The sequence below is a fragment of the Parasteatoda tepidariorum genome, chromosome 3 (assembly GCF_982258835.1).
Source record: "Parasteatoda tepidariorum strain Cologne lab strain chromosome 3, Ptep-v5.0, whole genome shotgun sequence".
NCBI classification, from domain to species: domain Eukaryota; kingdom Metazoa; phylum Arthropoda; class Arachnida; order Araneae; family Theridiidae; genus Parasteatoda; species Parasteatoda tepidariorum.
In genome coordinates, this window is record NC_141757.1 from 32,729,464 (window position 1) to 32,753,023 (window position 23,560).

The 23,560-nt window shown below is 31.5% G+C and overlaps 1 protein-coding gene and 1 long non-coding RNA gene across 2 annotated transcripts; one reads left to right on the forward strand and one right to left on the reverse strand.

Moving 5' to 3' along the window:
* The first annotated feature begins 203 nt into the window (after positions 1-203).
* On the forward strand, positions 204-1,436 carry LOC147813510 (zinc finger MYM-type protein 1-like). The gene has a single exon (XM_087160061.1). The coding sequence runs from the start codon at positions 204-206 to the stop codon at positions 1,434-1,436; it is 1,233 nt and encodes a 410-aa protein (XP_087016187.1).
* A 10,231-nt stretch (positions 1,437-11,667) lies between these two features.
* On the reverse strand, positions 11,668-22,025 carry LOC107438395 (uncharacterized). The gene is made up of 3 exons (XR_011636162.2): positions 21,874-22,025; positions 14,768-14,907; positions 11,668-12,693 (listed from the first exon to the last, which is right to left on the reverse strand). It is a non-coding gene; the product is annotated as an uncharacterized LOC107438395 (long non-coding RNA).
* Between the last annotated feature and the right edge of the window lie 1,535 nt (positions 22,026-23,560).

Below are 23,560 nucleotides of genomic sequence, written 5' to 3' on the forward strand. Positions count from 1 at the left end.
TATATTTACATTTTTATACACAAAGACATTTCTGTCAGGTATATATTAACAAAATGTTTTTGACTTAATTAATTGTTTCAGCAGTTCAATTGCATGATGAATTGCTTTTTGTAGATCTTGATCATTTATCAATAGCATGATAGTTCGATTGATGGAAGTATCTTTTTTAACACTTTTTTTCAGCTGAAATATTCTTCTGAGAAATGAATCGTACTGCTTTGAGTGGATGTCAGAAAAGAAAGAGAGCAGCAGCGGAAGTAGAAAAAATCAGCAAATTGCCTAAACTTACTTCATGGCTGATATCATCAGAGACAAAATCGCAAAATACGTCAACGACAGAAAATTATAGTTCAACATTTACAAATGCTCAACCAATTTTAAGTGAAGATTCAACCGAACCCGGCTTGGCACCTGTTGATGAGGTCTACAATGAAATTTCAGAGGAAAAAGAATTGAATGAGAAAAAGCTTTCTGTCCAATCCACAGATCCTGGTCTCTGGAACGTGAAAGACTTAAGTCTGGTAGATTACTGGATTCGTGTTGGACCATCATCATGCCAAAATAGTAATAAGGAGTTCAGTAATTCATGTAGAGTATATGAAACAGGACCAAATAATCAAACTGTTAATCGGTATCTAACTAAAAGTGTATTTGAGCGAAAGCTGCGTAATGGTGAATGCATTAAACGTGAGTGGCTACTGTATTCACCATCCCTAGGAAAACTATTTTGCTTTGTTTGCCGTCTTTTATCACACAAAGAATCACCATTTTCTACATTAGGATTTAATGACTGGAAACATAGCCACAAAGTAATATTAGACCATGAAAATGGAAAAGACCACCAAGCATGTTTGCGAGAATACTTTATAAAACATAAAAAGTGTGGGAGCGTAGATTCTATGCTCATTGACCAATATTGTTCAGAAAGAGAAAAGTGGCAAAAAATACTTACACGTGTTGTTGCTACAATTCGATTTCTTGCATCTAGAGGTTTATCATTTCGCGGAGATAATCAAAAACTTGGTTCAATAAGAAATGGAAACTTCTTGGGTGCACTTGAGTTCCTTAGTGATTTTGATCCCTTTTTAAAGGAGCATTTGGAGTTGAATGGAAACAAGGGGAGAGGAAAAACGTCATACTTGTCAGCAAATATTTGTGAAGAGTTTATTGGCATAATGGGAATACAAGTTCTCAATTTTATTTTAAAAGAGCTACAGGAGTCAAAATACTTTTCCCTGAGCGTTGATTCCACTCCTGACAATTCTCATACAGATCAACTGACTTTAACAGTTCGGTATGTTAAGGGAAGCAAGCCTATAGAACGGTTTTTAAAATTCATTCCTATATTTTCCCATGCATCAAAAGACTTAGCCGAAAATATAGTGAACTATTTTAAACAGAATGAAATTCCCTTATCGAACTGCAGAGGACAATAGTATGATAATGCGGCAAACATGTCAGGTCGATATTCTGGACTGCAAGCACGAATTCGTGAACTAAATCCGTTCGCAATTTACGTTCCTTGTGCTGCCCATAGCCTTAACTTGGTAGGAGTTAAGGCAGCTGAGAGCTCTGTGCAATGTGTGAGATATTTTGATTTTGTCCAGAGATTGTATACTTTTTTCTCATTATCAACTCACCGATGGAGTATTTTAATTTCTACTCTAAATGGTGAAAAAGTTGTGAAACAGTTGTCAGGCACTAGATGGTCATCGCGGTTTGACGCAGTTCATTCATTAAATCAAGGTTATGAAAAAATTCAACAAGCTCTTTATTTATTATCAAATGACGCTGAACAAGATGCAAGTACGAAGAGGGAAGCTCATAAACTTTGTAAAAAAATGAGCACATTAGAAATAATTTTTTTTACTATATTATGGAGTGATATTCTAGAAAGGGTGAATAAAACAAGCCTATTTTTGCAATCACCTGAAATGAATTTGAGTACAGCTGCTAAACTTTTTGATTCCTTAAAAGTATATTTTTTTGATCTCAGAGAGAAATATAGTGACTATGAATCTAGAGCAAAAAATAAAATGCCAAATTGCGAATTTGAGTATTTAGCTAAACGCGACCGAACTCGAAGTATACGTCTCACAAGAAATGATGGTCCTGAAAAGGAAACCAAATTCAGTGGAAATGATAAGTTTAAAGTGGAGGCATTTCTACCTGCTTTAGACTCGCTAATAACAGAAATAAGTAAACGTGGAGAAGCGTATGGAAATATTGGGGAAAATTTTCACTTTTTAAGTAATCTAATGGACATTGAATTCAATGAACTGAGTGATAAATGCAAAAATCTAGTCAATACGTACAAGAATGATTTAGATTACGATGACATATTAAATGAATGCATCCATTTTAAACATTTTTTAAATTCAGAAGAAAATAGTTTTGAACTTCCTGCGTTGTATGAAACAATTGTTTCTGGTGGCTTAAAATCAATATTTCCCAACATTGAAATAGCATTAAGAATTTTTTTGTGCATGATGATCACAAATTGTACCGGAGAGCGGTCGTTTTCTAAGCTAAAATTGATAAAAAATCAATTGCGCAGCACTATGGGACAACAACGCTTGAACTGGCTATGTCTGATGTGCATTGAAAGTGATGTGTTAATGACTATCGAATTTGACGAAATAATCAAAGAATTTGCGAATAAAAAAGTTCGCAAAATTTGTTTAAAATAATTATTAAAGGTTTTTATTTGGCTAAGGCGTTATATCTTTATTTATCTTCATTTAGTTATTGCGATTACCTTTTGCCTTTTTAAAAATTATTTTGAATGTGAAGATGTGTTGCTGGTTACCATCTAAAATTTTTTTAAATTATAAATATCTGGAAAAAGCTTACTTTTTTGTGTATTAAATTTTCAGAGAATTCAAGATGTTTTTAAATTTGTCAAAATTATTGCATGTTTTAAAAATGTTTAATTTTATATTTAATGTTTGTGAAATTTTTATACTTCGATCTTAAGCAGTAATTCATGTTTAAGGGGCCCAAACCATTTACGTGCCCAGGGGCCCTTCATGCTATTAAGACGGCCCTGAACAAATGTCTACAATTCAATTGCGCTGGGCTAAACATCAAGTCCAAACAAATGGAGTAATTATTTGGCTCTTTGAAAAAATGTTCTAGCATGTCCAGTGAATAAATTTGTTCAATAATCTCTTATCCAGTTGTATTGGATAAAATTTTGAAAGCCTTGTTTCCATTTCTATTGGTTTCGGAAAGTAATTTCGTTTTTTTTGGGGGGGGGGAAATGAAAGACAATTTTGGTATAATGAATAAATATTTTATTAAATTATTTATTGGCCATTCTGGTCCAACACCTTTTGCCATCTTTCTGGTAGTAGCATGATTCCATGCACATAAAATTTTTGGTCTTTGCTGGCAAAAAACTGATCCAGGTGATTTTTGACCTCCTCATTTAAAGTAAAGGTTTTACAGTCCAAAAATACAGTTCAAAAAATTCGCCAAAAAAGCTTTTGGCGAGTTGATCAAACTTGTATGAGGTCTCGCATTATCTTGGTGGAGCACTATACCTTTTCTGTTGATTAATCCTGGCCTTTTCTGTTGAGGAGCATCATTCAGTTTGTCCAGCTGAAGACAGTAGACTTCCGAATTAAGTGTTGTGTTGCCCGGTAAAAGCTCAAAAAAAAAAAAACTATTCCATTAAAATCCCACCTAACAGACAGCATCACCTTTTTTTGATGGATATTGGCTTTCGAAATGCTTTCAGCCGGTTCATATTTTTTGCTCCATGATCTCTTGCGTTTGACATTGTTACAGGCAACCCATTCTTCGTCCCCAGTAATGATGCTCTTCAAAAATGGATCATTTTCGTGACGCTTGAGAAGCGAATCACAGACGTCAAAGCGACGACACAAATTTCTCTCCGTGAGAACATGGGGAACCCATATATCGAGCTTCGAGGTTAAACCCAGGTCTTTAAAGTGGTCATAAACAGTTGGATTCGATATATTTAACCTCTCACCGACTTCAAGTGTTGTTTTTTGCCGATTTGCATCAACTAATTCCTTTATCAGCCTTAGCAGGCCTTCCAGAACGTGGTGGGACCCTCCAAGATTTTAAGAGTAAAGCTCGTCAAAAGTCAATGAGGCAATTGAATACAATGGCTCAACCGAGCCTTGCTTTCTGTTCTACCGTAAAGTGCTCGATTTCGCGTGCAGGTCTTCGTGCACTGAAGCGGGGATACTATCCCCTTTGCAGAGGATCAAAATTGTGATGGCATGTCTTCGGATCATCCTCAGGGATGTTTCCCAGACAGTCGCCAATAGCCTATTGTGCAGCTCTAATGCGACGTAAATGAGCTACAACAACATTTTCCATAAAAACAGCAAATTGCTCTGCATGAGGGTGACCCTCACGATTATAAATAAAAGTGTGAAATTTGCAGTTCATGGTGAATATGAAATGGAGTGGCTCTGAATTTTATACGCGAGGAAGGAGGAAGTGTTATGACGTGCGACATTCTGATCAGTGGCGCGGCAGCCCCAAGGGAGCCAAGGCCTACTGGGCCCATCTCAGTTTTATTGACATTGGGCTCTGGGGTGCAGGAGCAGATGTTCCAGTTAAGTGGTCAGCCGAACGCGGAACCCCCAGTGTTTAGTTCCCAAGCATGCTTGGTACTCATTTGTCTACCCACTTAAGGGATGAAAGGCTGAGTCAACCTTGCTCGGCCTGAGGATCGAACCCAGGAGCTGTGGCACGGGAGCGCGTAGCACTACCACTCAGCCACCGGGCGTCTAGCTTTAACTTAAGATAATTTAAAATCTGTTCTCCTATTTATATCCAATTATGTTAGAGGCTATGTGTCCTTTTCGCTCGCACTCACTTGTTTTTTCCTATATTTTAAAAACATGAATGTAATTATAAATGGATGCAGAATTTAACAGAGTATTTATAGTTTGTCTAAGCTGAGAACTCCCCCCGCCACATGGTCTGAGGCCGTCTGCTGCTATGGATACAAGAATAGCGTATTTCAGGGAAGGTAGCTAGCCGACCGGCCTGTGGAAGGGTTAGAGAACTGCCCTTGCACCAGAAAGGTTCTGGGATCGAATCCTGGGCAAGGCATGGATGTTCTTTTCTTCTCTGTACTATCTGTCCTTACAGTGGGAGCAGCATTGGCCCACCTAATATGGTGCCCTTGTAAGAGAGGCCAACAAATCTGCCCTATTAATGTCCGAATTGACGAACAATGTTAGCACAGACGGGCATTGGGAGGGGGGAAGGTATAGCTTCTCTTCACTCTAGGGCTAACACAATAGACCGAAAAAAAAAGTCCTCTTACCCTCGCCGAATCTTAGCCAAAATCTGTCCTAAGCAATGACCCCACATCCCTTGAAATAGTTAGACTCCATTATTATAGTCACCTCCAAGGGTCTTGACAAATGGCTAGGCGAGTTTTTACTTTAGACAAACTATACGTTAACTAGTTCATAAACATTTTTTTAGAAAAAATTGCACGTTGAGACATAAAGGTTTGCCACCCCTGGACTAACCCATCCGACAGAGAACAATGAAATTTGGCATACTAATAGTTCGTCGCACGAAGGTTACTGTTGACATTAAAACATTCTATTACAAACCGTTCGAGCGAAAAACGGATTGCAACTTTCTTGCGTCATGTCCACTTAATTGCATGTCGGATAATCGAATAACCCGCTTACACGAATGGAACCAAATCATTGTGTATGCAACTAATGTTAAACTTCCCCGTTTAAACTGACATTCTTTGTTTTTTGTCGCCGCCTAATTGCATGAAGAAGAGGTACTGAAATGAAAAAAAATTGTTTATTTTGGAGAAATGCTTCACTAACTAAAATGAAATTTTCGTTTTTCAGTTAAGATAAGGATACAATAGGTGGTCACTTCAAAAGGGTCCTGTTCATTAGTTGGTTTAAACAGGTGTTAGGGGTAAAATTGAAAGAAAAAAAATCAAAACTTGCTGTTAGTTATACATTGAAGTGAGCGACGAGTGTTTTACCCCTCTTTGACTTATAGTTTGTTTACGGTAAGAACTCCCTCCGCCACTAAATCTGAGGCCGTCTGCTGCTAAGGAAACAAGAATAGCGCATTTCAGGGAGGGTAGCTTCTCTTTATTTTAGGGCAGTGTTTCCCAAACTTATGACTTTTGTGTACCCTTTCTAAATTTTTCGTAACGCTGTGTACCACTAATAAAAATTGAGTCCATTTTTTACTATAAAAAAAAATTCCATAAAAGTTAAAAATCACAACTGGCTGTTGACACCACTAATTATTAACTGCTAACTCCGAAAAAAAAATAGCAAATAGAAAAATACGTAAGCGTAAATTTTCATGGCTAGCTTTGTTTTTAAATAAGTTTGTTTGGAATATTCGTTTATTGCAAGATATTTCGCATTAGAGAATTCGAAAGAGAGAACGCATAAGAGAATTCGCATAAGAGAATAACACTGCTTTAGGGCAATATGAAGAAAAAGATTCCCTTTCTCTCCCCCACCCGAGACAAAATATATCCTAAATAGTGACCCACACCCCTATTTGAAATAGTTATACCTTGTACTTGTTATAGTCCATTCCACCTTAAGTTGGCACTGGAGAGAAAGGTAGGAAATGTAATACTCCGCCTTTGAAAAGTAGTTCTTCGCTATTTTGGAATTAATTGCAGTTTAAATGCGCGCACAAATATAAATAAATGTTGCATAGTAAGAAAAGTATATCTTGAATCATTCATTAGAAGTTTTTCATGTTTAAATGTATTTAACTTATAAATACCTTCTCAGTAAAGCGAATGTACAAAGAAGAAGGTGTTTTAGTTTGGCGCTGAATTAGTTTTCAAGGACAAGGAATTGGCTCATTGGCTGTGTTTCTACACTGGTCAGTCAGCTTTTCCATTCGCCTTGGCTTTGCTTAAGTGTCCTATCTCTTGTGCAGTTCTTATTTCGTTTTTTTTTTTTTTTTTTTTTTTTTTTGTATTTGATTATTTAATTTTCTAATATTAACCTCATCTGTACAATATTTAATGAAAAGTTTTTTCCCCTCAGAATAAATGAAAAAAAAAACCCAATAGACAGGTGAATATTATTAAACTGATGACAGTTGAGCATATTTGCTGTGTAGCTAATTCAACATGTGATTTTATTATTATTTTTTTACGAAAGAAAAAATTGTTTTTGCTTTGATCGATCTCTGTAAAGATTCAAATTTTGCGTCTTTTGCGCCATGTTTAGTTCTGAAGTACAATTCGCTTTTCATAGGAACTTAAATAATGTAAAAATTTAAGATTTTTAGTTTGTTCAATTAAAGGGACTTTTAAATATTATCTGAAATACAATTTCCATAATAGAAGTGTTAATCCGTTACTTATAAACTAATGAAATGTATAGGAATTGAAATAATTTCAAAAAAGACGCAAAATTTGAATCATTAATTTTTTTTAAACATCGAAAGGTCAAGCCAATCAATATTTTAATAATTATTTTTGAAATACAAAGCCCAAAAAGCTGAGAAATCCTTTCCCTTATGTAGAAAATATTAAGATATTTCAGTATCTGACAAAATATTTCGAGGCTAACTAATTCTACTGTACTTAAATAGCAAAGATCCTGAAAAGTAAAGGAAAGTTCTGATATTTCAAAATATGTATTTTCTTTTGAAGAAATGCGCCCACCCATCCAAGTAGAATTTCGCCTGATGAGAAATTGTGGATTGAATTCAATTCAGGGCTACCCCACATAGAGTTTGCAGAAGGAACTGTCAACTGTTAAAATATTAAATGAATAACATGATAACCACCAGGATAGGTGGTTATCATGTTATTCAAAGAGTTCCTGTTGAGTCTAAGAGGGTGGGATATGGCAGCTAAAAACATGGGGGGGACAAACAGTACGCCCCCCCCATATGGATAATACTAATTATTTTTTTCAGGTAAGTTCTTTTCTCTTGGAAGCAAATATATTTCAGATAAAAAAAATTTTTATGGTAAAAAAAAAAAAACTTTTCTGAAAATTTTTTATTTATAAAAAAAAAGAACAGTAAATGTTAAAAAAACATAGGTATGATATTTTTCATGATCAATGATTTCCTGCCTATGTTGACTTTTTCTTCCCCAACAAAACACCAATGAGGGATAAATTAATGTACATTAATCTACAAAAAATAAGCATATAAAAATAAATATTTAAAACAAAGTATTTATGCGCATCTATACATTTCGTTTTTTTTTACTTAGATTTCAGCAAAAAAGAATCTTTTTAAACATATTTTTTTTTGTTTAAAATTAGTTTCGTTTAATTAAGAAATTATAATAAGAAAAAAAAAACAGTAAGTATTATAAAACATAAGTATGATCTTTTTCATGATCAATAATTTCCAGCCTATGTTGACTTTTCCTTCCCCAACAAATCACCAATGTGGGATAAATCAATGTACATTAATCTATAAAGAATAAGAATATAAAAATAAATATTTAAAGCAAAGTATTTTTGCGTATCTATGCATTTCTTTTTTTTTTCCACTTAGATTTCAACAAAAAAGAATATTTTTAAATATATATTTTTTTTTCTGTTTAAAATTAGTTTCGTTTACTTAAAAAATCATAATAAGAAAATCTGCTTTTTAAATACTAATTAAGAAATCAGCTTACAACTAGTATCTTAAAATAATAATTATGAGAAATGCTCTAAAAAATTGTGCTCTTTTCCGTATTCTGTACAAAATTTTAGTACGATTCTTGGTTTTTTAAAAAAAAAATCGGCGTTTTGCTTTCTTAAACGCCAATACAGGCCACTTTCTCTCCCTTTGTTGCTACCTCATCCCCGTACTGACTTAAAGAGTAACCCAGTTTCCATGTAATCCGGTCTACCTACCTTTCTCTCCAGTGCCAACTTAAGGTGGAATGGACTATACCATACTCACCGCCTCGGGTCCAGACGAATAGGAGAGTTCTTACTTTATACAAATTGTACTTACTTACACATCATTTAGAATTTTAAAAAGGTGCCGAGTGATTTGTTTTGTAGTCAAGATTTGTGGTCCCCTCCTGGTGCGCTATTAGCTTTCATAAGAAAAAATTTCAAGAACGTAACATATCAGTATACAGTGTGTCTTTCTCTTAAGTAAGAATAATTATTGCTTAATCCAGAGAATAACTCTGAGAATGGTTGCAAGTTCAGCGAGAAAAGGATGGATTTGAATTAATCGGGGAGGGGGGGGACAATGAATCTAGGAAACGATATATTTAAAAAAATTCCAAACTAAAATAGTTCATTAATTTGGAAATTCTCAAGACGAGGTTGGAAAAAAAAATTAAAAATAAATAATATGAATATGCGTTTGAAAGGAATACGCAATTATTCATGAAAGTCTTAATAGAAACTGAAAGGGAAAATCTAATTTTGATAAATTGTCGAATTAAACGGGTATAAAAATAGTCCTCAATTATAGATTTTTTCGAAAGGGATCAAATAATATTTTAGTACCTATATATTATACTATTCACTAATATTGATTTATTTTTATATAACTTTAAATGACATTTATATCTTATGATACTAACACAGATATTATTAATCAAAATTGTTTATTGATCATAAAACTAAGTTTATTTAATCAAAACACTATACTTTGGATTAAATACCATTAAAAGTAAAATTTCGCAGAAATTTAGGATAGAATATTGCACTCTCCTTTTAATCGAACAACCCGCTCAATTGCATAGATTTGGCTGGAACTGATGATATTCCTCTAAGCGGGGTTGACTGGTTAAGCCTTAGCCGTTGTTTCCTCAAAAATCTTAAAGATAGCATCATTGATACTATATAGCTCTATTTAATAATATAAAAAAAAGAGATATTGCTTGTACGTTATTTAGTTTTCGCTATGTCATAATTTCAATCAACAACAGTTCCGCAATTGACACGGTTCCCAGCAGATCACCGAAGTGCGGGTGAGAGAGACTTAATTGGATCAATCTGTGAAGGGACCGAGGGTGTGCGGTATCGTTAAAATGTTCTACTGAAGTACTTGACTTCACGCGCATGTCGTCGGTCTATCGAAGTGACGGGAGTCTCACCTCTCCAGAGTTCAAAATTGTGATGGCATGTCTTCAGATGATTTTCAGGGATGATTCCCAGACCGTAGCCAATAGCCCATTGAGCAGCTTTAGTGCGACATAAATTAACTACAACAACAACAATGAACAAAATTTACGTGGTAGCACTATGTCACCAAATTATCTCTAAAGTTACCTGAAATCATGTATTTAATTTGTCACGTCTTTCAAAATGTGTTTCGGTTTAAGTAAATAATTTAAAAACAGCGGTAATTAAAATAAAAATTACTTATGCAATGAAAGGCGAACTTAATGGAAAAGTGGTACCAATTTGCTTAGGAGAAACGTAGAAAATTACTTTAGTTTTTTTAACCGTTGTCCCTCTATTTTTCTCTGGCCTTTTAATTCCTAGTAAGAATATATATTTTTTTGGTATTCTCTCTTTTAAAATAAAAAGTCAAACAGTTGATAAAAAAGATTTGTTAGAATACGGAATTATATATTTTACTGAAATATAAAATTCAAAATTATTAGTTTCGAAATTTTTTTTTAATTCATATTCAAAAATGTATTAATGATTTTGTAAATTAGAGAAGTTTCAATTATAAATAACTGTTTCGCAAAGATTTAAATAACTGCATATTAGTTAAATTGTTTGGAAATGAGCCGCGTATGAAATATTTGACCTTTTATGCAGAAAAAGACATGGTGTTTCACGTTATATTTCATCTCACCATATATTATTAAAATTCTAAATATATTTCTCACTTATTCTGACATGAATAAATACAAGGAAATTAAAAATATATTTAATGAAAATTCTGAGTCAAAGGGTTAACGCTGACGCTCAATTCAATTAAGTAATGTAATAGATGCATAATGAAATACTAAAAAGTAAGCCATGTTACAAAAAGCAACATTCATGGAGTTCAGGTACTTATTCGTTTAGATTAATCGTAAACAAGCGCCATGCTATTATTGTTGCCAATGATGCTTAATATGGGTAAATACCTATTATATAAATTAAAAAAATTACTTATTTACGAAAATTCCAAGTTAATGGTAAATTTCAATATTATACCTAATAATGCTGAATACAGTTAATCTCAATTTTAATTGGCTGAGCTACAATAAACAGGTTTTGCTATGTTTTTGCTTATTAATTTTGACAGTATATACCGTTTAGTTTTGTCCAAGATTTCATTTCGTTGTTCAGTACCGAGTTATTGATTTTCTATTTTATTAATCCTGTTCGAAGAGCGGATATTCAGTTAGTTGAGAATAAAAAAAGTTCGTTAAAAATAAGTTTATAAAAATTAGTTCGTTAAAAATAAGTTAACTAACGCCCCCGAAACTCGGGCTTTTTCTCAGGTCAAGGGCTAGCTTTTGTTCAATACTTATCAATATTTCAGTCAAATAACTTCTACAAACGTACTATTGAATGTATTTTCTAAATTTTAATTATAGTAGCTTTAAATTCGAACTTGACATTCATTTAAATTGAAAGAGCTATAGTATTATAGTAGTAGCACCTTGGATAAATATATACTATAAAATAGTATCTTTCTCTTCATATGCATCTTTAAGAAAGGATACATAAATGAGATACATTTTCTTTTGAATAGATTTATTTATTCTTTTTTAGTGGTATGAGTACAGCATATGTAAAAAGTATGAAATAGTAAGAAAAAAAAAATTTATCAAATTGGATCAGAGAATTTGAAGCATGTATATCTCTTTTTGTTCTTACACAATATATAGACAAAGAGTATGGTAGCCAGATGACTCTATGAAGATGCTTGCAGGTGCAGATGTGACTACATTTTTCTAGATAGAAAAATAGAAATCATGTTACCTTAAAATTCTGCAGTGGATCAGATTCCAATAGAAGACTTCAATTATATTAATAGCTTACAATCGTGCCAGAAAATAAAGAGCTTAATTATTTTTATGAATTTAAAAATATACAATTATATTTAATACATATTGCAAAATCAATGACTGAAGTGTTATCTTGTTACGGCACAGAGATTTTCTTCAAACTAAATGAGAATCTGTCAAAACAAGTCCTGGTAAATATATCTCACAGAAAAGCTTTAAGCAGACAATGCTGTGAGACCATTCCCCGGGACAAATATGAATCATAAGTTGAATCCAGTCAAAAGCTAGAAGAGAACAAGCTGCTTCGAATTAATATTGCAATCAAGATACCTGGTTAAGATTTCAACCAATGGTTAAGCACATAGATAAAAGTACAACTCTTCAAATTGTGAATCTAATAAAGGACTGCATACACTAGTTCAAATCAACTTGAATTACAGATTGAAAGAGTGACATTTAGAACAGAAGTATACATTTTAAGAGAACATTTTTAATTACCAGAAAAGTGCTATAAGCACACATTAACGAGGAAAAACCTTGTATATCCACCTTTTCCATGCATATGGCAGGCTTTCAGAGGGGTCTCACAACTCTTTTGGTCGGAAGTATACTCATACTTGGGGATTTGAAACATCTGTCACTTAAAAATCAAGACATAAAAAAGGAGTTTAAATTATTGCAATGTTAGGTTTGTTGCTCAAATACTTCTTTTCAATTCTTTTTGCAGATCTCCAATTTAGGCAGGTTACTTACATCTGAAAGAGAGAGAAAGTATCTGATTAAAATTATTTAATACTTCTATCGCAGTATCCATCAGGGTTTACACATAAAGATTAATGGCTTTAAGAACAAGACAATCACAGGACATTACATCACAACATTTAATAGTTAGTCACAGCACAGATTTTTTTAAAAATACTTTCTTCCCACAACATAAATGACCTCACAGCCAATTGTTCAGTTGGTGTGCACACCGTTTACCCGAGAGACAACTGTATGGCGTGCATGGTAATCAGCAACGTAGGCTCCTTAAAGGCGAACAAGTCCATGACTGATTGTGGAGTGTGCATGTTGTGTTATACCCACACTGACTTTCAATGGTGAGCAAATACATCTTGATGTGTTTGCATTGCCCCTGGTTTTTTAGTATCTAATCATTTATATTCTGTCGAGATTACCAGTTCCTCAATGAATATTATTTTCTAAACCTTTTTCAAGAATAAAATCATAAATTAATTTTCTAAACTTATTAGTATCTAGATCAAACATTAAATCAGTTTTATTTAGAATGCAATAAACGCCACTGATAAAACAAAAGGAATAAATATTTTTTTAATAAAAGAGTAATATACTATTTTGTTGAACACTGTCTTTTTCTTAACCAGGGTTTGATTAAAGACAAATTCTGATAAACATTAGAAGATAATTTAACTCATTCTGTCTTTAATTATTTAAAATAATTTACAAACAGTGCTGTACTAACAGTAAACAAACTGCACTATAACAATATAGTTGGGAAAAAACTCACAACAATTAAGGTAAAATGCCACGGTTATAAATATACAATTCCTCGAATAATCAAAATAAAAAAACTTTATAGTTATAATAGAGAAAGATACTAACTGAGACACTCATATTGGCTTTTGTTGAATCTACATATCATTTAACAAAAAAGAGAATTAGATTAATCTCTGTGCAATCCTCAAATTTTTTTAACCTCTCTCTTTAGTGCTAAACAACATACCATTGCTATTTTGAAACAGTTCATTATTCATTTAGTATATTTTACCAAAGGCATTTAAAGTGAAAGAGTATTTATAATTCAGGGACAATGCTCTAAACAATCTTCCCTCTGTCCCTCAAGGGCAGAGCCAGAATCGTTGAGAGAGAACCAGTTATAAAATATTCTATTGCATCTAAACATTTTTCTACATTGTGTGAAGTAGCACAAATAAGAATATTAAAAAAAAAAAAAACACTCTCTACTGAATATATTCTGAATATTTTTCTTTACAGCATCAGAGTACTAAATCTGTTGCAGTTCTGGTGATCTGGCTAAATGTCAAGACGAGATTACGATATTTTCATAAAATCAGTATATAAAGTTGTGTATAACACCCTTTTTAGCAACTTTGCTATGCATTCTTCCAAGATGTTAGCCAGTTGAATATGGCTTTGGCAGTTTAAATGAATGTGATCTTAACCAATACAGTCATCTACAGATAAAGCTGATTCACAGAACATTAGCCCAAGTAAAATTCACAAAGTTTTCATTACTTCATTGAATCGCTTTATAGTGACGTTCTCAAAATTAACAAAATGCTGTTGCCTACTCTGATCTTTCAGCGAGAGAAATTTCTCAACTCTTCGTTCAAGAACAACAACTCAGGAATATTTCCTTATTGAGATTTGTCGTGCCAACCACAATCGTCAAGGTGCTAAATAGATTTTAAACTTGAAAATTAAAAAAAAATTACGAGTCAAATCTTTTGAGCTTGTCCCCTTCTGTGGTTTATTTTTTTAGATCCTGGCAGCTGACTGCCTCGAAGTTGCCAAGATTTGGCAATTATTCTCCCACAGATCACCATACGAAATCTCCCCTATTAGCCACAAAAGTCAGTTTTTTAAAGTTGGCCATTGTACCCAATTGCACATCATTAGTACCTTTATTCTTAAGATAAGCAAAATAAATTATTATTTAATAGCACAACCATAAATAATGTTAAAAAAATCATTATCTGAATTAGAATAGTTACATAAGATACAAGCAATACCAACAGTTTAGATACATAATCATTGAATATGTAAATAAACAACATTTTAACTTACCATCATGAATTAAGGCAAAATCATAATCGCTCTTCACAACTGCAACCTAAATTTGTCCACATTGATTCCAAGGCGTGAAAACGACCTCAATATCCCTCTTTCGCTCAACATTTAAGTAATTAGCTAAATAATTGAATCACCTGGTAAAAAGAATAGCAAAGTATTTTATTAGTTAGTATTTTATGAAGAGACAGAAGAAATATGACTGGTTTGCTTTACATTGTCCATTTAGACTTAATCATTAACTGTGAAAAATCTTAGGATTTTCAGAATGAAAAAAATACAATTATAGATATAAAATATACAAGCAGTTTGAGAAGTTAATTAAATGAAAAAATTCAATTTCAAATTAAAATCTAAATAAAGATAATTTAAATTGTACTTAATTTGCTAATCTGAATTATCTTCCAATGAGTTATAGTAATTTTATTATGCATGTTAAATAAAAAAATTATTGAGTACAAATTGTTTGGCACACATATGTGATACATACAGAATAAAATTTTTTATGAAACTTTGTATGCTCATAATTTATTCAATAGTTAAGACAACCTAAAGGAATAATAATGAATGCAGTAATTGTGAATAAAAATGATAAATATTAGCTAAATTTGTTCCATTTCTTTTAGATTTCTGTTTTTTAGATTGAAACAAATTATTTTAAACATGATCAAAGAACTCACTATTTTTGAAAAAAATTCAATATTGAGCAGGGCCGGATTTAAGCTTGGCGGGGCCCTAAGCTACTGAAAATGATGGGGCCCTTTTAAGTTCAATTCTATTTCTATACACCTAAAGTAAACTGTCGTATTTTTTATTGCTGAATATTAACATTATATTATTAAAAATTTGATAATATTGCTTGATTGTTAAATATATTGGTTGTGATGGGACTATAATGTAGAGCCTTTCTATTATTGCACATATTTTTTGAACGAGAAAAAAAAACAGAAAATCATTTTAAGAACATCATAAGCACATTTTAAGAACAGAGTAAAGATTTGGCATGTTAGAAGAACCATTATATGTTTAACAGAGTTTTTTTTTCCTGAAATTCTGAATATATGTTATTTGGAATTTTAAATAATTTTTTTTTTTTTTTTTTTTTTGCAAATTTTTTTTCTAAATTGATTTTTTTTTTTTTTTTTAACGTTTCATTTCGCTTTGCTGCTCTATGACTTAGAAACATGAAATTATGAAGGTGTGTCAAAAATAAGCAAGGAGTTAGAAAGAACATAAGAAAATACTATTTGATTATTAGTTTAATTTTTTTATAACCGCCGTTGAACAACCGACTTAATTTTGAGTTTACGACTACAAATGTTTCACTCCGTATAATATTGAATAATAATCTTATAATTTTGAACTCAATCCAGAAGACAAGAGAATTGGATCAGTACCCAGAGGTAGTGATTTGTTGTGAGAACTTAGAGGACTTTGTGACCACGGCAGATTTAGCATGCACCAGTCACCATTTTATACATGGGTATTCTTCGGCCGGCTGGATTCGAAACCCCATTCTCACGAACACGAGTTCAACGCCCTACCAAACAGGCTATCCCGGCCAAATTATTAGTTTATTTTATAATAGTCATTGAACAGCCTACCCAATTTCGAGTTAACGACTACTAATGTTCAACTTATTAGACTTCTAATTTTAAACTCAATTCAGAACACAAGGGAACTCCAGGATCAGGTATTGGAAGAAATTTTTGTCTTGGAGGGGGACGTTTTGATGGAACTGACCAGAATTTAAGTTACATGATGAGGAAAACCACAAAAGCTTTCCACTGTCAGTCTGACAATAAGGGGACTCTAACCTATGATCCGTCTATCACTGAGGATATTTTACTTCGGTACAGTGGCTGGTGTAAGCCGGGTGTAGAATTCGTATCGACCAGTCAACACTGGGATTGGAACTCAGTACCCTTGAGTCCATCTTCACTGGGTAATAACTAAACCGTTTTTCCTCTTAATCTGCAATGATTAGTCAGAAGCAACCATGAGGGTTAGTGTGTAAAATGAACAGGTGCTGTAGCTTTCTAGTTTTTTTAAATACTTGTTAAATTATTAGTTTTTAACATTCATACTTTAAAATAAATAAGAAATACATTTTTCAGTATTAAGAAATAATAATTAAAAACTGTCATCAGCTGGAATAGAGCCCGCGATTTCACAGTTTTGTGTTAGATTTCATAAACATCAGCCCCAAATATACACACCTGCCTTGCGGATATTTTATTATTATTTTTATTTTTTTTTTAAATTTAATAAATGAAGTCATTTGGATACTTGATATTCTTGAACTGGATACTTTAAATTAGGGGTGCACAACCTGCGGCCCGCGGGCCAAATGCGGCCCTTCGACTACTGAAGTGCGGCCCGCGAGAGTTTCTAAACACAATAAAAAAACATTTAAAAAATGGCAATTTTTAATCGCACTTTAAAGTCATCACGTTTTGACACAATCAATTTTAACAGATTCTTTAGTAAATGTACGTTTAACGCGCTTTCTTGAAGCCGAATTTATCGTAAATATAAATGATTTTTTTTAAACAGTTATTTCCGCTTTTCTACGTGATTTTGAAAATTCCGAATTATTATAACGACGCGAGTTTCAGATCGCAAATTTAAATAATCACTTTTTGGGCACTTTATTTGTGACGATTTCATCTTAAATCTAAGTGATTTTCTATCTTTTTGCAATTCTTTCTTTTTCTTCAAAAATTTTTCTCGGCAGTTATTGCTATGCGTTCCTACGTATTATAAAAAATTCCAATTATTCTGTTACGACATGCAAATTTTAAATCATGCATTTGACGCGCTTTATTTGTGCTGAGTTCAGCATAAATATATTTTTTCCTAATTATTTCTATACTTTTCCTCGTGATTTTGACGATCCCGTTATTTAACTATGATGTTATTAGGACACGTGATTGTTAATCACGCAATTAAATAATCACTTTTTGATACGGTATTACCGTACAGTTTTATCGTAAATCTTAGTTATTTTTCCTTCTTTTTTATTTCCGCAACGAATATGATTTGCTCGAATGTGGTAATGAATTGTGATTTGATCAAAAACCAAATATTCGGCAAAAAGAAGAAGAAAAAATCTATTGAACGCCGTTCACTTGGGGCCAAATAGCAAAATCTTTTAGCAGTATAGCAACACTGAAACTAAAATTTCAATGCTCAGAATAATATTTCCTGGAAAAACGCTAATTAACTCTAAAAAATAAGGCCAATCAAGAACGTTTTTGAAAATGTCGAAAAGCAAAACAGAGAACTTAAAAATCAATCTTAATTTTTGAAATTTTTTTTTAAAGCTGAACATCTCAATTTTTCAATTACCAGAAAAAGCCAAGAAAAAAGAATTAAGTCAACAGAAATGCTATTAAAAATTACTGCGCTATAATGAAAACGTCAAAAAAAAGTTTTTTTTTTTTTATTTAAAGAAAATAAAAAGATAGAAAATCTTATGCCGAAAATCTCAATTTAAATTTTTCTCATTGCCATAATTTTAGAAGAAAAAAAATTGCTATAAAATTTTTTTTATTTGTAACTTTATTTTTAAAAAAATGCTGAGTCATAATAAAAATGCCTAAAAAAAGAAAAACAGAAAAAACAAATTTTTCTTAGTTCCTGAAACAAAACTTTAATGCTGAAAATCACACTTTTCTATGTTACTGGTTATTTATATTACAGTACAGGGAAAGAGTGATAATAAATTAATAGTATGAGACGTTCTGTTAAAATGCTGGGTTATAATAAAAACTGCAAAAAATGGATCCTTCTCAATTCTCAAAGTATCGAAAAAATGACAAAATTGACTTGTCTGATTATAATTTTAAAAAAAAGTAATATCTATAAAAATTCAAAAATAAAAAAAACTTAGAAAAATGCATTTCTAAAAAATATTTTGCCTAATATTTGACTCATCATTCAACCAACTGAATTTTTCACAGAAGGGCCAAATACTCGTTACATCCCTCCCTAATTTAAATGCAATGGTATTGCAACTTGAGAAATTCATAAAATGGCGGAAAACGTGAATTTTTAAACTGCTCACTGTTAGTAGTTTAGATTTCAATTTTTTGTTGCTTAAGTGATCTTTTTCGATAAAAAAAAGGAAAATGTTTACGATATAAAAAATCTAATAATTAATAAAATAAAATAATTAAGTACATTACAAAATAAGCATTGAATTTTATTTTGAACTATCACAGTTTTGTTTTTATTTTAGGCTTTTGTTTAAAACCTATAAATTTTCTTCAATTAAAATATTTAATTTGAATTTATATTACTTAATTACGACTAAACTTTTTCCTTCTTTCATTCTGTGGGCATTGCAGTTTTTTTTTAATTTATTAGAATTTAATTCTAAAATGAGTTTTCATATTGCATGATATGATTAAAAAAAATATTTCTTTTCTTCAATGTTTATTTATTTTGATAAATCTATTGTTCATATGCTAAAAATAGCAATTTTTTTTTGTAAAAAAAAAAAGTATAAGTTTTTTTATTTTTGAATGAATTCTAATAATGGAACACTACTAAGTTATTGATATTACTAAGTTTATTAATTAAAAAAATGGAACGATAATGTTTAAATAAACATTATTACATTTGTCATTAACATGTCTAAATACATGTGCGGCCCTTCGTCAGCCAACCTGCTGTGCAAGTGGCCCTTCACTCAAAAAGGTTGTGCACCCCTACTTTAAATGCTTGACATTCCTTATTACAGAATGAAAAGCTTTGAAAGACAAATATTAGTTAGTGTTTAATATTTAATTAATGAAAAAACATAACCCGTATTGAAATCTAACGAATTGTCTCTGATAAATTTTGTGGCAGTAAAAAAAATTGAAGCCTGATACATGTCCGGATTTTTGAAACACTTTCTAGTTTTACTATTTAATCAAATTGGTTTCGATGTCTTTCATCCCGCCTGTCTCATTAGTGATTCAGCATATTTTGATATCATTTTTGATTCGTTCTTACTTAATATTAATTTGTTTGCGACAATTAATTTGTATAACTTTTTTACTACATTTTTGCGAGGAGTTTAAAAATATAATAGCGAGGGCATTAACTGAAGTTAAATTGGCTTTTTTTGTATGCCTCTTTTGATTACATCATCCACACACCCACACGCGACTGACTGATTCTTAGAAACAGATATTAAATAGTCTCTTGATCAAATGATGGGACAAAATTTGCCTTTTAAACAAATAAAAAAAACTTTTCTACCTTTTAAAATTGTTTATTTTTAAATAATTTATTAATACTCAAAATGTTTAAAGGATATGTTCCTTTTCATTGACAACACAGTTTTATATTTTATCTAGTCATTTATTTATATTTTTTAAACTTATTTTTTATTTGCCTTTATTTTATTAAATTAAATGCACAGATTTAAAATAAAAACAAATCTCTCAAAATTTTATAAATAGTTTCAATTTGCAATTTTAAGAAGTTATTTCGACTTTGCTTTAAAAATTTGAAATCCTTATAAATTAAAAAATTTAGATGCCTTATTGACTTTAAACACATAACAACAACAAAGATCAGGGAGTTAAAAATAGAAACAAGTATGATCAATAAACAATAAAATCATAAGCTAACTAAATAAATGAATTTTGTGTACGAAATATCATATTTTACAAATTAAACATAATTCATATTTTGGAGATACATGGAAAATTTGGTCAGACAGGAGGTTTGAACAATATTTTTTACCCATATATTTAAACATTTGTTTAGCTGATGATCACTTGATTTCAATGCTCTATCAAGCAATATCACATTCACATGTTGCTTCTGTCTATTAGCAGTAAGTAAAATTAAAGTAAAACCACATCTGTTATCTCAATTTCATCCAAAATAGACCAAATCAAGGATTTTGGCAGATAGGCCTGTCAAAGAGGGAATTGAATAGTGGCCCACCATTTAAATAAAGAAAGAAAAGAGTTCACGGATTTATGTACGATTAATTTGGAAAATAACAATTTAAAATCAATTACAATAATTAAGTAAATTAAACAATTAAGCTAGTTAAAACATTTAGGATAATTAAAAGGAAAAAAAGCTTTTCTAATAAATTGGAAGAAACATATTTTGCAAAAAAGAAAAGTTAAAATTAAACGAGAAGCTCTTTAACGACTATGAGACACAACGGAAATCTCGAAACAGAGTGACCCTAAACAAGATTCTCCCACAGCCCTAGAAATTTTTTGCCCAGAAATCAGACAAAAGGGTGTTTTTGTGGAGAAGGACAAAAGAGCCCACAGCAATTTAAAGAAGCTGAAAACATTTCCCACAGTGTAAAATTGAGGCGGCTATTTGACCACTCCATGGAGTCTAGAGTACCGCTTTTTAGGATCCATGGACTACTCCCATCACTGGTAGCTACGAAAGCTACAGGATATTTTCATCAGGAAAAGGGCCTTTTTATTGCTCTTTTGGTTAGAAAAGTGAAGAGTAACAATTATTTTATATTTGTAAACACTTCTATTAGATTTTGAAAAGCGTTCGCCAATGTAAAAAAGAAAAAAAAATGTATTTTAGTTTTCAGAGGGCTCCAGCTTTGAATAAAACTTTAAAAAAAGAAGGAAAAAGTTGGATCTGGGAGCCCTTGCCATCTCGGGGCCCCAAAGCTACAGCTTATTTAGCTTATACGTAAATCCGGCCCTGATATTGAGCTATCTATAAAAAATAAATTTTAATTAGCAATATATTTCCCAGAAAAAAAAGATACCTTTATATTATGTCACTAAAATAAATATAAATCAGGTAATTTAACTAAATGATATTTCATTACTATACTGCTTCACACATTTTTGACAGATCAAACAAACGATTTCTAAGAAAGCAGAGAAAAACTTTGGTAAATGAAAAATGTTGTTGTTCTTTTATTACGAATTTCTTAAAATACATAAATTCTACATATAATAACGAACTAAGTAATTTACATTCTAAAGCGTTGTATTTACAGAAATAGAATAAAATTCATTAATCTTTTTTTAAATTTCATGTAATTCCTTCATATAGTACAATAAAACATACACTAATGTTATAAATCTTTAAATAATAAGAATTACCTGTAATTAAAACTTTCATGATGACAAAATACGAAATCCCGCGCAACCAAATCCAGAAAATGGTGAATGCTGTTGTTTAAACAACGCCAAATACTTTGATTGATTGATTGATGGATATGAGCTAGCGTCTTGAAGATTGATGGATATGAGCTAGCGCCAAGCTTACTCCGTCCAGTTACCAATTCCTAAATTGACCAAATATCTGACAGGAAATGAAATTTTCAAGAATGACAAACTGTTTTGAAAAAAAATGTATCCCAGAGGGCTATTTATTTATTTATATTATAATGCAATACATTCAATACAATACAATATATTCAAATTTCAATACAATACAATTTCATCACAAGTGTAGAAGCAGCAGCAGCAGGAGGGTAATGATACAAATTGACTTGAGCTCACAATGTGCCACTATTAAATAAGCAACATTCAATAAAAAAATTTTATTTTTTTTAAAAGTTTTTTTATTTATTTTTCTCACACAAGAGATTGGTAAAATGAGAACAATGTCTCTCCTAGGTGAATGATATCCAGAGCGATTCCGACTTCAGTCCATGGAATTGAGTGCATCGCAGGGAAAATGCTGCCTCCAAGAAAGTTGTTAAGAAAGCGGAAGACTCTTGACGTAACCCAAGCAAAGAGATGAAATAAGACGTGCAACTTACAGCGGATGCTCATTATAACCACTCCAAAGAGAATTAAATCCACAGAGAATACGATTTCAATTGATGAAGCCATTCGGAATCGTATGATCGAGCTTATATCCATTGTAAATATGTTGTCTTCAGAAATGTTGCCAAGTAAGAGTGAGACTCCTGAGAAAATCAAAGCTAAGGGTGCACAGACGGGTAACATATAGCTGATGTTCAATCTGGTCTCTCCGAGTAAAATCAAATTCACAAGGAATGCGATTTCACTAGATAATGCTAATTGAGACACAACATCCACTCGGTGTCGAAATATAATGAAGCTTATATCACTTGTAAAGATGTTGAAGATTCTTGCCAGATTTGACCAAGCCATGATATTCATTTTGTTGTCCAAAGGTTGCAAGATTTCCAGAAGTTAGAAAAATACGCCACAAAATACGCCACAAGCGTATCTCTGGTTTAATCTACGAAGAAACCAGAGGAGTTCTCCCCGAGAACGTTATCCGGGACGCTGTCACTTACACCGGGCACGCAAAGAGGAAGACCGTCAGCAGCAGGAGTACGATGCAGATTGACTTGAGCTCACAATGTGCCGCTATTAAATAAGCAACATAAATAAAAAAAAAAAAAAAAAAAATTTCAGAATTTTTTTTTTTTTCAGAATTTTTTATTTTTCTGAAATTTTTTTTTTTTTTTTTTTTCAGAATTGTTTTTTTTTTCCAGAATTTTTTTTTTTTTTTTTTTTTTTTTTTTTTTTTTTTTTTTTTCAGATTTTTTTTTTTCCCAGAAATTTTTTTTTCCAGAATTTTTTTTTTTTTTTTTTTTTTTCCAGAAATTTTTTTTTTTTTTTTTTTTTCTCCCAGAAATTTTTTTTTCCAGAATTATTTTTTTTTTTTTTTTTTTTTTTCCAGAAATTTTTTTTTCCAGAAATTCTTTTTTTTTTTTTTTTTTTTTTTCCAGATTTTTTTTTTCTTTTTTCCCCAGAATTTTTTTTTTTTTTTTTTTTTTTTTTTTTTTTTTTTTTCAGAAATTTTTTT